The sequence below is a fragment of the Martes martes genome, assembly GCF_963455335.1.
Source record: "Martes martes genome assembly, chromosome: 11".
Taxonomy (NCBI): domain Eukaryota; kingdom Metazoa; phylum Chordata; class Mammalia; order Carnivora; family Mustelidae; genus Martes; species Martes martes.
The window spans coordinates 3,218,198-3,232,212 of NC_137899.1; the positions used below are offsets into that span (position 1 = coordinate 3,218,198).

The 14,015-nt window shown below is 43.9% G+C and overlaps 1 protein-coding gene across 1 annotated transcript in view; it reads left to right on the top strand.

Annotated features, from left to right (window-relative positions):
* ABCA13 (ATP binding cassette subfamily A member 13) overlaps positions 1–14,015 on the top strand; it is a gene marked incomplete at both ends in the record, with an annotated part of 337,321 nt that overhangs the window by 274,952 nt on the left and 48,354 nt on the right. Inside the window, one exon of the mRNA XM_080818179.1 lies at positions 2,271–2,380. Coding sequence (XP_080674305.1) covers positions 2,271–2,380 — 110 coding nt within the window. The remainder of the gene's footprint in view (positions 1–2,270; positions 2,381–14,015) is intronic.

The following is a 14,015-nucleotide window of genomic DNA, read 5'->3' on the forward strand; positions in this document are numbered from 1 at the left end:
AGGACCTTCTGTTTGTGACCCTCGCTGTTACGAACCCGTGTATCTCTAACTGTGCACCTGCTTGTGGTGGGCTCACGGTATCTGTGATTAGAGCCACGAGCTTCCAGATTTCTGACATTCCTGCAAAAATCACTAGACACAGAATCTGAGTAGAGAGTCTACTGACTCTTCCCCTGGGGAAAACTTCTCTGACTGATGGATGGGGGTTTATCGTTTCATCGTTTTAAATATTTCATGCGTTTGAAGAGTTTAGTCATTGCTTGGGCTATGGGATGACATTTTATTGGGGTAAATATTTTATCAATCCAATTAATTTAGGGAACCTCTTCTAACTCTTACTTGGACCTCCACACTTTTTAACTGGCCAGTTAAGCCCATCTAGTAAAATGCTCCCTGGGGAGGAAAAGAGCACTCACACCAAAGCCAGAGTTTAGAATTTGTGTGTGTGTGTGGATATGGCATCAATTCTTATAGAAATGTTTAATCAGAACTGATGGAAGCCATGCAAGCCTGTTCCTGATTTGTGCTTAATTGCCTCAAGAGAAATCAACTCTGAAGGTGATTACCATTAATTAACTGTGAAAAATAAGATGTACCTTGCATTCCTGTTGTGCCCAGCTCTTGCGAACCTCGAGGCAGGTTGCCTGCTTACGGCATGGGCAGGCATGCTGCTCTGTGGCAGAGAGCAGGTGTTTCAGAGAAGAGAATTCCGAGGGCAAGAGAAGCCTGGGGACCAATCCAAGTTGATCCAGGAGTATCCTCATGTGCTGTCTGTCCTGTGGTTTGTGGCTGACGAGGACAGTACGCTAAGGGAGGTGTTTTGGTAGCTACTATTGGCCACTCAGTCCAAAGACTAACTCTGCAACCTTCGGCATCATACGGAACTATTTGTTTTACTTCCACTTCAAAAATCATTTTTTAGTTTTGCTGCTAACTGTTGGGGTACTTTTACGCTGAGGAGTAAGAGAAAACCTTGGAATGCTTCATAAAGGAGATGCTCCAGGGATCTGAAACGGAAGGCCACGTAGCATGTTAGGAAGATCACGTAGCATGTTAGGTACCCGCACGCGTGCTGCCCCAAATCACGTGGGCGGTACTGTCTTGGAGCCGTCTGTCCGGAAACGGCAGCTGGGTCTGTGCTTGAGATGGTGGGAGGGATCCAGTCAAGATGGGGGAAGCATGGCTATGAAAGCAGGTGGGAAATGTAGCAAGCACCTGTCATCCAGAGGTCCCCAATAGGGCTCTGTGGTAACTAGGGAAGGCCAGCACCAGGAGAGCCAGAATAGGCACTTTCCTGAGATTCAAGGGGCAGGGAAGTCACCTGAGGTCAGTAGACAGAAAGCTGATGCCACCGGAAAACAGAAGGCCTCTAAGGAGATTTTAAGAAGCACACAGACTCAGGCTCTGCCACAGAACCTGTAGCTATGGATGTACTGAGAGATAAAGCCCAGGTCTGGAAAAGATGGCAAGAAAGCCATTTGTCCCATGGGATATAAGACAACATTGAACCAATCCCACCCCCCACCCCCACCCCCGCCCAATGCCGTCTTGATGCTGATGTCAGAGTTTAGAACTGATAGTTCTCTACTTAACTCATGTCAGGAGCAGCCTAGAGTCTCACCTGGGGGTGGGGAGAAGGGGAGGGAGAGCAGGGAGGATATTTTAATGTACTTTATTTATGTTTTGAAGATTTTATTTGCTTATTTATTGGAGGGAGAGAGCGAGTGCAGAGGGAGGCAAGGCAGAGAGAGAGGATCGTAAGCAGACCCCGCACTGAGCGTGGAGCCCGATTCAGGGCTCGATCTCACAACCTGACATCAGGATCTGAGCTGAAACCAAGATTCAGATGCGTTACTGACTGAGCCCCCTAACCCCTCCCCACCGAATGTTCTTTAATCTATGCAGCAGCATCAAGGGGATGATGAGTACAATGAAGTGAGTTTCAAAGACTCGTCCTCCGCAAAGGGACACAGTCGGGACCTTGTTGGAACGGCCCCGCAGCAGACGGTTAATCTCAGCACTATCCCGGGGGTGGGCATTCTCCCGTCACCCTCTGGAGTGTTCCCTACACGGATTCACTCTTTGTCGGCGATTGTCATACGGTCACCCTGCTCGGACACCACGGTCCTCTGCAGAGTGCTTTGTACGGTCACGTGCATTTAAAGGTCTACGAGTAGCAGAAGCCGGAAATGTCGGCTCCAGGTGGTCCGGACGTCCAGGCTGTCTGCTCTGACTTAGCAGTTCCTCACCTGCATCTTCTCTCCACGTAGTGCTTTGGGCTCCTGGGGCCCAACGGGGCCGGGAAGAGCACCACATTCAAGATGCTGAACGGGGACACCCCTCCGACCTCAGGACGTGCCGTCGCCAGGACTCCCACAGGGTAAATCCAGATGCGGTCATTCTTGCTGCCTGGGGACAGCCCACGTCCCCTCAGTCCTGTGCCCAGAGTCCGAGACACACTTCCCTCAAGATTTACGCCCCAGTTAGCTGCCAGGAGCCTCTCCTCAGATAGGGAGGAACTTCCAGGGTCAATGAGATAAGCTGCCTACATCTGGCCACAGGGTCAAGGACATGCCCGCAGAAAGCAGGCAGGGCTGACCTCTTTGGTGGTCCCCCATGGGCTTGAGGTGTCTGGCTGCTGATGTGGGTGAGCGGGAAATGGCCAGGGGGTGGCCCTCCTTGCTTCACCGACAGATCCAGCTTCAAACACCCCCACCTATGGGACAGTGGCCCCAGGGGGCTACATCGATTCTCTCGTTCGCCACCCAGACCCCTCTTTCAGGTGGTTGACAGCTTTGGGTCAGAGTGAGTATCCATATGAAAATCCAGATGGTGGCATCTGGGGGAGCAGGGTGGGCGTGTATTCCCCTTGCTGCAAAGACCGTGCGAGACGCTGGGTGTTGTGCGTGCCACAGGCTGCCCGAGGCCACTGGGTCCCGTGGGGGCTCCAGACAGAGTTTTACCTCCAAGCGTCCTCTGATTCCTTCTGAACTGCACTGCGACTTGGGGATTGTCCCCAGGGGTGTGGGCGCCATCAGAGGTGTGATCATCCAGTCGGATAAAAGGCCCACTTCTCTATCTCTGCCTGGTCTGGACCGTTAGGGGTTCTCGTCTCTCCTAATAAGGAGACTCCTGGTTCTAAAACCTCTCTGGAGGCAGGATGGGCTGCTTGCTTCTTGCTCTGAATTTGCCCGAGGAGCCGACTTGCCCTGATCGCACTAACTAAAATCTCCACTTGCAAGCTTAGGGCTCTTTCCGGACCAGCCCTCCGCGTGCCGTCACATGCGTCCCAATACAAACGTTTCCATGGCCCCGTCTCCACACACTTTCTCCTTTTCATTCCAATTACAAGGCCCGTGGCATATATCTTTTTTTTCTACTGCAGCAAATTGATTGCTAATTGACAATGACGATAATAGATTTCAGACGTCTGTTGCTCAACTTATATAAGGAAAACCACGTCCTCGGATGGTCCTTCTATAAGCAGCTCCCGTCTGAGTACCCTGGTTGATTTCACAGCCTGTCTGCTGGGGTCGCAGGGTCTCTCCTAAGCATGCTTGGAAGTCGTGCACCTGAGATTTGTATATATGGGTTCAAATAGAATAATTGAAAAAAAGTTGTTCAAAAATATGAACATCACCCATGAATTGGCTAATTCTTTGCATCGACAAATACTTCCTGTCCTTCTGTGATGTGCCTGGCACTGGGAGGTTTTCTTGGACTCCTAAAGCGCAGTGTTAACAGTTACATGTCTCCTGCTAGTGTAATTTAGACATGCATTCATCTCTGTGTGTATGTATCTATTTTTGGAAAGATTTTATTTATTTGAGAGAGAGAGAGTGCAAGCAGGGGGAGCAGTGGAGAGAGAAGCAGACTCCCCACTGAGCAGGGAGCCTGATGCGGGACTCGATCCCGGAACCCCAGGATCATGACATGAGCCGAAGGCTGATGCTTAACTGACTGAGCCACCCAGGTGCCCCTATATCTGATTTTATCTATTATCTCTATGTGAAGTATGGGTGGTTAAATGTATTTATGTGGAGAGATTCACATTTTAAAATCAGACGAGCATATAAAGATCATTTATTTGGTATACTTCCTTCACATTATTCCATAAGCATCTCCCAATCCCGTTCAATAATAGTTATTGTTTTTATTTTTTACAAATCGGGTGGGCATGAAATCTCATTGTTAAATTAATTTGCGCTTCCTTGATTATTCACGAACTTGAGTGTTTTTCCCAGTTATTTGTTTGGTAAGCTTCCTTCCTGCCAATTGCCTCTCATGCCCTTTGCCCTTTTCTCTATAAGGTTGTCTGTCTTTTTGTTACGCATTAATGTAAGAGTTTTTCATACATTCAACCAGAAAGCAATCTTTTTTTAATTTTCATTTTTATTATTTTTTAAATTTTTATTTTTAAAATTTTATTTACATCCAAGTCAGTTAACATGCAGTATAATATTGGTTTCAGGAGTAGAATTTAGGGACTCATCACTTACATGCAACACCCAGTGCTCATCCCAACAGGTGCCTCCTTAACGCCCGCCCCCAGCTACCCCCTCCCTCCGGCAACCCTCAGTTTGTTCTCTGGGCTTAAGAGTCTCTTATGGGTTGCCTCCCTCTGTTTTCATCTTACTTTAGTTTTCCTCCCCTTCCCCTATGTCCACGTGTTTTGTCTCTTCACTTCCCCATATGAGTGAAATGATATTTGACTTTCACTGACTTATTTCACTTCACATATTACCTTCTAATTCCATCGTTGTCATTGCAAGCGGCAAGTTTTCATTCTTGTTGATGGCTGAGCCGCATTTCAGTGTGTGTGTGTGTGTGTGTGTGTGCATCACACATACACACTGTGTGCATATACACACGCCCCATCTTTATCCATGCATCATCCCTTGATGGACATAGTTTGGCTGTTGTGGACATTGCTGCTGTAAACATTAGGCTGCGTGTGTCCCTTCAGATCCTTTCTGTATCCTTTGGGTAAACACCTCGTAGTGCAATTGCTAGGTGGTAGGGTAGCTCTGTTTGTAACTTTTTAAGGAACATCCTGACTGTTTTCCAGAGTGGCTGCACCAACTGGCAACTAATCTTTTGCATGTTTTATGTGTTTTAAGAATTATCTTTCTTTGGTACCTTGAATTTTAACTTTGTTTTATAAGTTTGTATGTGTAGATGTTTGCAGTTTTGACGAAGCCAATATAATGTTTTTTTTTTCCTTTTATTTCTTATTTTTTGAATCTTAAGAAATTCTTCTCTTTCTGAGGTCAAAAACCTTAACATTGTCTTTAATTAATAGGGAGTGTATAGTTAGAGCCACTGTGTGGTAGAAATAGAATTTGATGTTTTTTTAAAAATGTGTTTATTTATTTTGTTATTTTTAGAGAGAGTGGGGGGGGCGGGGAGGAGCAGAGGGGGAGAGAGAATCCCAACCAGACCCCATGCTCAGCTCAGCACCGAGCCCCACGCGGGGTTCGATCTCACAACCCTGACATCGGACCTGAGCCGAAATCAAGAGTCTGAAGCTCTGCTGATGGAAACGCCCAGGCGCCCCTTGATATTTTTTCTGTTCTGAGTTCTAGTTTGCTTAATGCCACTTCCTCACCAAGGTGTCCTTGTGTCCATCAAAAGGCGCTTCTGTAATAGCAAGTCCTCGGACAGGCTGGGCTCTCGGCCCTGGTTTCTCTTGCTTCGCGTTTCCTGCGGGTTCTTGATTTTCAGGAGTGTTTGAACTGGACCTTTATGATGTATTACTTTTAGGATCCTTTTACCGCTCTCTATAAAAAGGTCACAATATTTACATCCTGCTTGGGATTGCATCACGTTTTTATACTGTAATTTGAGGAAATTGAGGTCTTGATGAAATTCTGTTTGCCTTTTCCATGACTGTGGTATATATGGACATTTATTTAGGTCATTTAAAAAATAGCATTTATTTATTTTTAAAAGATTTTATGTATTTCTTTATTTGAATTTATTTGGCCGGGCCATGAGTGGGGCGGGGCAGAGGAGGAGAGAGAAGCAGGCTTCCTACTGAGCAGGGAGCCTGATGCGGGGCTCGATCCCAGGATCCTGAGATCATGACCTGAGCCGAAGGCAGACACTTCACCGACTGAGACACCCAGGTGTCCCTAAAAAATATCACTTACTTACATTTTGGACTTTTTTTTTTTACATATTCCTTGCATATCTTTTTTAGATGTATTCATCCAGATTAATTTGTCTCCATCAGGAAGCATTTAATCTCGTTTGTTTGTTTTAATTTTTTCTTCTTGGGACTCGGCTAGCTGACGTCACAAGGGAGTGTGTTTGTGTGTTTGTGTGTTTGGCGTTTGCTCTCTCTTTTCCTGTGTGACACCTTCTGTCGGCTGGCTGGTTCCTTCTTGTGATTCTCTGACTCTCCCATGCAGAACCAGGTCTTGTGTTGAAGACTTTAGGGTCGCTGCTTGCAGCCATAGGGAAACTATCCCATTTCCAGTCACGGCACAGCTTTGCCCGGGAGATGACCTGCTGAGCGGCCTGGAGGATGAGCAGCCTTCTTGTACCCCAAGTTCCCAGCCCGCTTCTCTCAGCCTCTTTCAGGAGGGGTGGGGCTGTGCTGTAGACTCAGCTACCACGCTGAACCTGTTTCTGGTCCCTCATCATCATACAGAGGTGTGTTCAGTCGCTGTTACGTCCCCATTATGAGTGTAGGGACCAGACTTCCAGATGCTTTATGTAACTCGGAGCCAAAACCCAGCAGGCAGTGGCTTGAGATCCTGGTCTCCCTTTCTCCTTGTTTCTGATGCCCGGAGGTGTTCGAGTGTGTTTTTCTTTTCTAGACACTAATTACATAACATGAACGAAGCAAATAAAATCTAGTCATCATTTTTTTGCGTGTACAGAAAGACATGTAAAGCATTGTGCCCACAATTTCCACTGAGATTTTAATTGATTTTATGTTACATTTATAGATTAATTTGGGAAGCACTGAGATTTTTATTCTGTGTCTTCTCTTCCGCAAACCTTGCACTATCCAAGAACTCTCAAAATACTATGAACTGGTAGTATATCTATCGTTCACTCAAGTAGTAGTAGTTCTGTTTTGTTAAATGTGGTGGTTTGAAACCCACGTGCATATTATGTGTCTTGTTAGTATTATTCTGCAATTTTATTTAAAGTTCTTCAAGGTAAACATTAAGTTTATCATTTTAACATTCATACAGATAAACCTGTTGTAATTCTTTTTCTTTTTTTTTTTTTTTAAGATTTTATTTATTTATTTGTCAGAGAGAGAGAGAGAGAGAGAACACTGGCAGACGGAGGCAGAGGGAGAAGCAGGCTCCCTGCTGTGCAAGGAGCCCGATGTGGGACTTGATCCCAGGATGCCGGGATCATGACCCGAGCCAAAGGCAGCTGCTTAACCAACTGAGCCACCCAGACGTCCCTGTAATTCTTTTTCTTTTGACATATTTGTGTCATTAAGGAAAGATTTTTGATTACTGAGCTCTTCCTACCTTTCTGTAGTAAACTGAATTTTGTCATGGATATACATCTCCTTTCGTTTACTTAAACAAAAGTAGTTTATTGTTGAAAACTTTCATTTTCTAACCCTTCTGTTAAATTATTCTGATTTTTAATCTTTGTTGTAATTTTGACTATACTTTCTGAAAGACCTATTTACTTAATTTAAAAATTTTAACTACTTCAGTGCACCTGGGTGGTTCAGTCAGTTAAGCAGCTGCCTTGGGCTCAGGTCATGATCTCAGGGTCCTGGGATCGAGTCCTGCATCGGGCTCCCTGCTCAGTGGGGGGTCTGCTTGGGACCCTTTCTCCTTTTCCCTTCCCCTCCACTCTCTCTCTCTCTCTCAAATGAATAAATAAATAAATAAATAAAAATTGGGGGGCACAATAAAAAATAAATATATACAATAATTTTAGACTTGCCAAAAAATAAATTTTTTAAGTACTTTTAATTTCTAACTGATTCTAACTTCTTGATTTGAGTGATTTTTAAAGTCTTCTTCCCCTAAATAAATTATCAAATCATTAAGTGTACAAACATACTTCTTTGTACAGCTCTACCTTGATCCTGAAAAATTAAAAAGTAGTATTATTACTGTCACTGTCTTTTAAATGACATATATAATTCTGAGTTAATCTTTCAGAAAGTTTCATGGAAGAGCATTTCTGATAGTCAAAACCTTGTGTTTCTTGGTTTAATATTTTTAAAAATTTCATTTCAAGAACCTTTTCATTTTTTATACACACACACACAGTAATTTATAAATAAAAAAGAAGTTATAAATAGAAATGTTATAAATAGAAGTTACTTATAGTATGTAAAAATAAATATAAATAAGTTATAAATAGAAAAGAAGATCTCATTGAATTTTTACAAAGCAGATACACTTTTATAATCTGTACGTAGCTCAGAAAGAACAAGACCGATGATGCCCTTTAAACCCTTCAGATCCTAGGGTAACACCTAACCTGATTTTTTTTTTTTTTGAGAGGGAGGGAAAGTGGGGGAGGTGCAGAAGGAGAGAGAAAGCCTCAAGCAGACTCCCCTCTGAGTGCAGAGCCCGATGTGGGGCTCAATCTTACAACCCTGAGATTGTGACCTGAGCTGAAACCAAGAGTCAGACGCTCAACCGAGCCGCCCAGACATCCCTGTCTGTTTTGGCTCTTTACTGTTGTAATTGTTGCGTCTGTGGGCAAAGATACAATTATGCTTTGATCGGTCTGCATTAGTTGATAAAACGTCAATATTTTGAACTATCCGGTTCAACAGCAGGCAGCAGAACTGATGGGCTGGGGAGTATTTGAGTTACGTGTGATCCTGTTGAAGACTCTGAAAGGGAATTGCATGTATGGAAAGGAAGCTGTCTCAGGTTACTGTGCTGTTGATTTTCCTGCACTTGTAGAAGGAAGAAGGTGTGTTTTTGTTTCTTCCGTAGCGTGCGTGTGTGCATGCATGTGTTTCCGTAACTTCTCTACCAGTACAGATGGACAAAAGAATCTGAATTTCCAAAGCCAACAAAAAAAATATGTGGTCTATTTTCCTCATCCCTAGAAGGCCTGACTCCTGTTCATAATCCCATCCCATCATTTGTACACTAATTGGAAAATGAAATTCAAATAGCTGTTCTTGAAAGAAAGAATACATTTACATCTCCTTAATGGCCTGCAAGTCCCTTATTATGCTACATATCTGCGTAATTAGTTTAATTATAACTAAATCACACTTGCATTAATTATATTTTTAACCTTGATTATTTGTAATGTTAATTGCACATTGGTATTCAAGGAATTAAATGGGTAATTAGAACACAATGGAATCCTTAACTACATAGAAAGCCACTATATATCTTCCTGCCCATGAAGCTCATAACTTACTGGCAGCTAATTGGAATACATTGATACCGTCTTTCATTATTTTGAGGTCCCCTTTGTGTCTTTTCTGAGGTTCTATTATCAGGAACAGAGCTGTTTTCTTTTCTTGTTTAATTTATTAATGTCTATGAATGCGTGTCCTCCAATTTGAGAATAGGTCTAGAATTTCATAACTGACCAGTATAATTTGGTTTAAATTATCTTGAGCTCCTGGTCCAAGGCCAGTGGTCACAGATGGAAAGACCACAGGCCAACGATCAGCGTATGCATGTTGGAACTGGACCGCACTTGGTCAGAACGTAGGCTTCCTAGTTTGTCACAGTCCCCAGCCCTCCATATTGCCTCGTTTGTGACACCATTGGATGTGTAGGTGGATTGTTTATGGCCTCTGTAGACAGAATAAATGCTAGTCCCAGTAATTACAAAGTACTGTGACTCTAGTGTTCACCAAGCATCACACTACATGAGGGGCTTGGTGTTTGTGATCTCGTCTGATAGTTGTGACAACCTGGGGAGGAAGACCTCATCCTGATTGAACTAACCCCAGGCGCAGAAGTCGGGACTTCTAGAAAGGGGCAGAGGACTTGAGTCCAAGTTTCCAACTTAGAAGTTGCCAGATCGCTTACTGTTGGAATTCAGACCAGCGATTGTCACCAGAGTAGCCAGAGGACTAAGGCACTGCCTCAGAGCCAACCGATACCGGCCTGGCCCTTCCTGGAAGCAGATCAGACTCTGGAAGTTTCCAGAGGGATAAGTTGTGCAGCCTCGCAATGGGGCAGTCACTCCTCAGTCCTGACTGTGAGGGACGGACCGTCTCCGTGAGGCTCGGGTGTGGTTTTGTTAGCTCTGGGACGGGCCCGCCCTCCGCACTCTGTGTCACATGAGTTCATCAATGTCGAGTTGCTAGCAGCCTTGTGTCTATCAGGCTGTGGCAGCTTTGTGCTCGTCCTGCTGACTGATGATTACCCACAGGCAGAGATCTACAGGGTGACAGGAAACCGAGCAAACTCCAGACCCTGTTTGCTTGCTTCCTTTCAGTTCACCTCTCTTACCGGCTCTTGATCTGTTTTTTTAAAAGATGTTTCTATTTATCTTAGAGAGCACGAGTAGGGGGAGGGGCAGAGGGAGAGGGAGACGAGCCGACTCCCCAGGACCCTGGGGTGAGCTGAAACCAAGAGTCGGATGCTCACCTGAATGAGCCCACCTGGGTGCCCCTGCCTGTTCTTGATCCTGATTCTTACTTCCTGTAATTGGTAAGACTTTCACTCTGATCCCAGTAACATGTATGTGTATATATAATACACACACATATGATATATACATATATATGTGTGTGTATATACGTGTATGTATAAAGTATTTCTTTCAAAAAGAGCTTTTATGTAGCAAAATTTTAGCTTTCGCAGACGTATATACACTCACATTATAGTGTTTATCTGAATTTGTATTGGCCATATATGTATGTGTGTATATATGTGTATGTGTGTTGTTATATATTATAATACATATATACATATACATATAATACATATATAATACATATATATAACTATATGTCATCTTTTTGGTGAAACACCAACACTTTAATTTGCACTTTAGAAAGCAAACAGGCTGCCCATAAGGAATGGTCAGAGATCTTGAAGTATAGCTCCTCGATTCATCTGTGTAAATCATTTTCCTGGCCACTGTAGGGAACTTTTAACTTCCTTTTCAGAAACTTCACAACTTCACGTATTTCAAGATGCTTCTAACTTGGTAATGATGTTACTAAATTTCCCTGAGGCCATTATGTAATATTTCTCATAGAAAACCACAATGCTTCTCAAGCAGAACTATTAAGAAGATACTCATACCTGGACATTTTGTAGGAAAACTGCAGAATCCAAACATACAGATAAGATCTTAAGGGAAGAAGACAGAAAAAGACCATAAAGAAGTAAAGTTAGGCTTGTGTGTGTTCAAAACAGCAGCCACTAACCACGTGTGGCTTTGAAGCGTCATAATTTTTTAAAAAATTTATCTGAGGGGGAGGGGCAGAAGGAGAGGGAATTCCAAGCAGACTCCGTGCTGAGCCTGGAACCCGACACGGGGCTCGATCCCAGGACCCTGAGATTCTGACCTGAGCTGAAATCAAGAGTCAGACGCTGAACTGACGGAGCCCCCCGGGTGCCCCTAAGCTTCCACTTAAATACATTCACTTATAAGTCCAAGTCAGTGGCACGAGCAGGGGAGTATATGAGTTTAACAGCGCCTGTTTCAGTCAGATATAGAACATTTCCATGGTTGCAGGAAGTTCCCTTGAACTTGTGCTGAATTAAACCAAAGACCACCTTCTCAGCCGCAAGAATATAAACAAAAAAAACCCAGAATGGCAGCGAGCAGGAAGGAGCTGGAAGAAAGCCTTGGCAGGTGGTCAGTAGCTGTACCTGAGTAGGGATTATGGATAATTTTTATTTGTTCCTTGTTCCCTCCTTTCCTCTCCAAATCTTGTATTATGATCGTGTGTTAAATTGTCAGGCAATTAAATAATAAATACTAGAAAAACTCTTTTAAGACACAGGCATTCTCGGGGCACCTGGGTGGGTGGTTCAGTTGGTTGATTGTCTGACTTCGGCTCAGGTCAGCATCTCAGGGTTCTGGGATCGAGTCCTGCATTGGGCGTCATGCTCAGCGGGGAGTCTGCTTCTCCCTCTCCCTTTGCCCCTCCCCCTGCTTGTGCTCACTCTTTCTCTCTCTCTCAAATAAATAAAATTTTTAAAAAGACAGGCGTTCTTGTCACACGTCAGACCAACATTTTTGGAGTCCGTTACATTTTAATGCACGCAATTGGGACAGACCTTTCTTCTCTGCCCTCGCCTGTTGGCTTCCTTCCGTCTTGAGTGATCACTATCAGAGAATTCATGGGAACAATAACTGTTAGGCACTCACATACCATCACATCGCCAGGTGTTCTGGGTATCACACTTAGGAACTTGTACACACATTACTGTGCTTCGTTTAAACCACCATAAAACCAATATTACCAAAAAGGCATAGGACTCATTATTGCTTATAAAAACCTGATTTTTCTTTAGACTAACTTAAGTCCCAGATCAGAGTAATTTAAACCATAACCTCACCAACTAGGAATTATTTGAAAATTCATTTCTCTCCCATTTTAAATTAAATGATGGTTTACCATACTGATGTCAGCTTAGAAAAACAATGAAGGGAAAATATCTATAATCTTACATGAAGTGATTTTTATTCTTATAGTTCCAGTTTTGAAAAAAAAAAGTTCTATCATCTATCCATATCTATCATCTATCATGTGCGTATGCATTACATATGTATCTATCAATAATTTATAGGTACCCATCTATCATGTCTGTATGTATTATGCATGTGTGTGTCTATCATGTCTCTCATGTATCTATCCTGTATCCATCATCTCTGACTTACCTGTCCTGCACACAGACATACACACATACACACATAAAGACACATTGTTGCTACAATTGTATTAACTTTTCACTTGTTTCATCCAGCTTTCCAGTTTTCACATCATATCAGGGGTGTTTGTCATTTGTGTTCCGCACCTTCCATACTGATGCCCTCCTTCTAGTTCACTGGATTTCTACATCTGCACGTACTGAGGTGTTTCTCTATCATACAATTATATTCCTTTTTTTAAAAACTCTTATCTCATTATTTTTTAAAAAAGATTTATTTATTTATTTTTTTTTGAGAGAGAGAGAGAGAGAGCAGGGAGGAGGGGCAGAGGAAGAGAGAGAATCTTAATCAGGCTCCACACCCAGCTTGGAGCCCAATGCAGGGCTTGATCTCATGACTCTGAGATCATGACCTGAGCTGAAACAGAGTCAGACACCTAACTGACTGAGCCACCCAGGTGTCCCTGACACAATTATATTCTCCCTCGAATTTTCCTTTCTTGGAGCAAAGTGTCTCTTGGATCCAACCTTCTTATTCTGTAAGAGACAGTGGTGTCTGTTGTGTAGAGAGCCTAGACATCCTAGACTTGGCGGAGGGCACAGACCAGCCATCAACACTGATGTCAGTGGGGCAGACCAGATCGTCTCCGTTCACTGATGGTCTCCAGGAGGTACATGGTGCCTTCTGCCTCAGCCTTCCCAGGGGAGGGGGATACCCTGAGTTCAGGGTGTAGAAGCTTGGTTCTGTGCACATTACCTGTCCATGTTTACCACATGTCTGCTAACATGTTACCTTAGACGGGGTCTATGCTATTTGGGGTGCCATTCTGACCCATGACCAACAGAGCTGTTGCGCCACTAGGGCTGAGAATTTCTTTCTTTCTTTCTTTCATTCATTCATTCATCCGTTTTTGAGAGGGAGTGTGAGGAGGGAGGGAAGGGCAGAGGGAGAAGAGAGAGAGAATCCTAAGCACGCCCCATTCTCAGCTCAACACAGAGCCCCATGCAGGGTTTGAAACTATGACCCCGGGATCATGACCTGAGCTGAAACCAAGAGTCGGACGCTTAATTGACTGAGTCACCCAGGCCCCCGCCCCCCCCCGTCATTTCCTTTGTTAATGGAAAATTCTTCAGTATGTGGAGAACTGCTGACCTCTCACACGTCGTGTGGGGGCACCGGGGCTGTATCCTACGCTAACACACGTC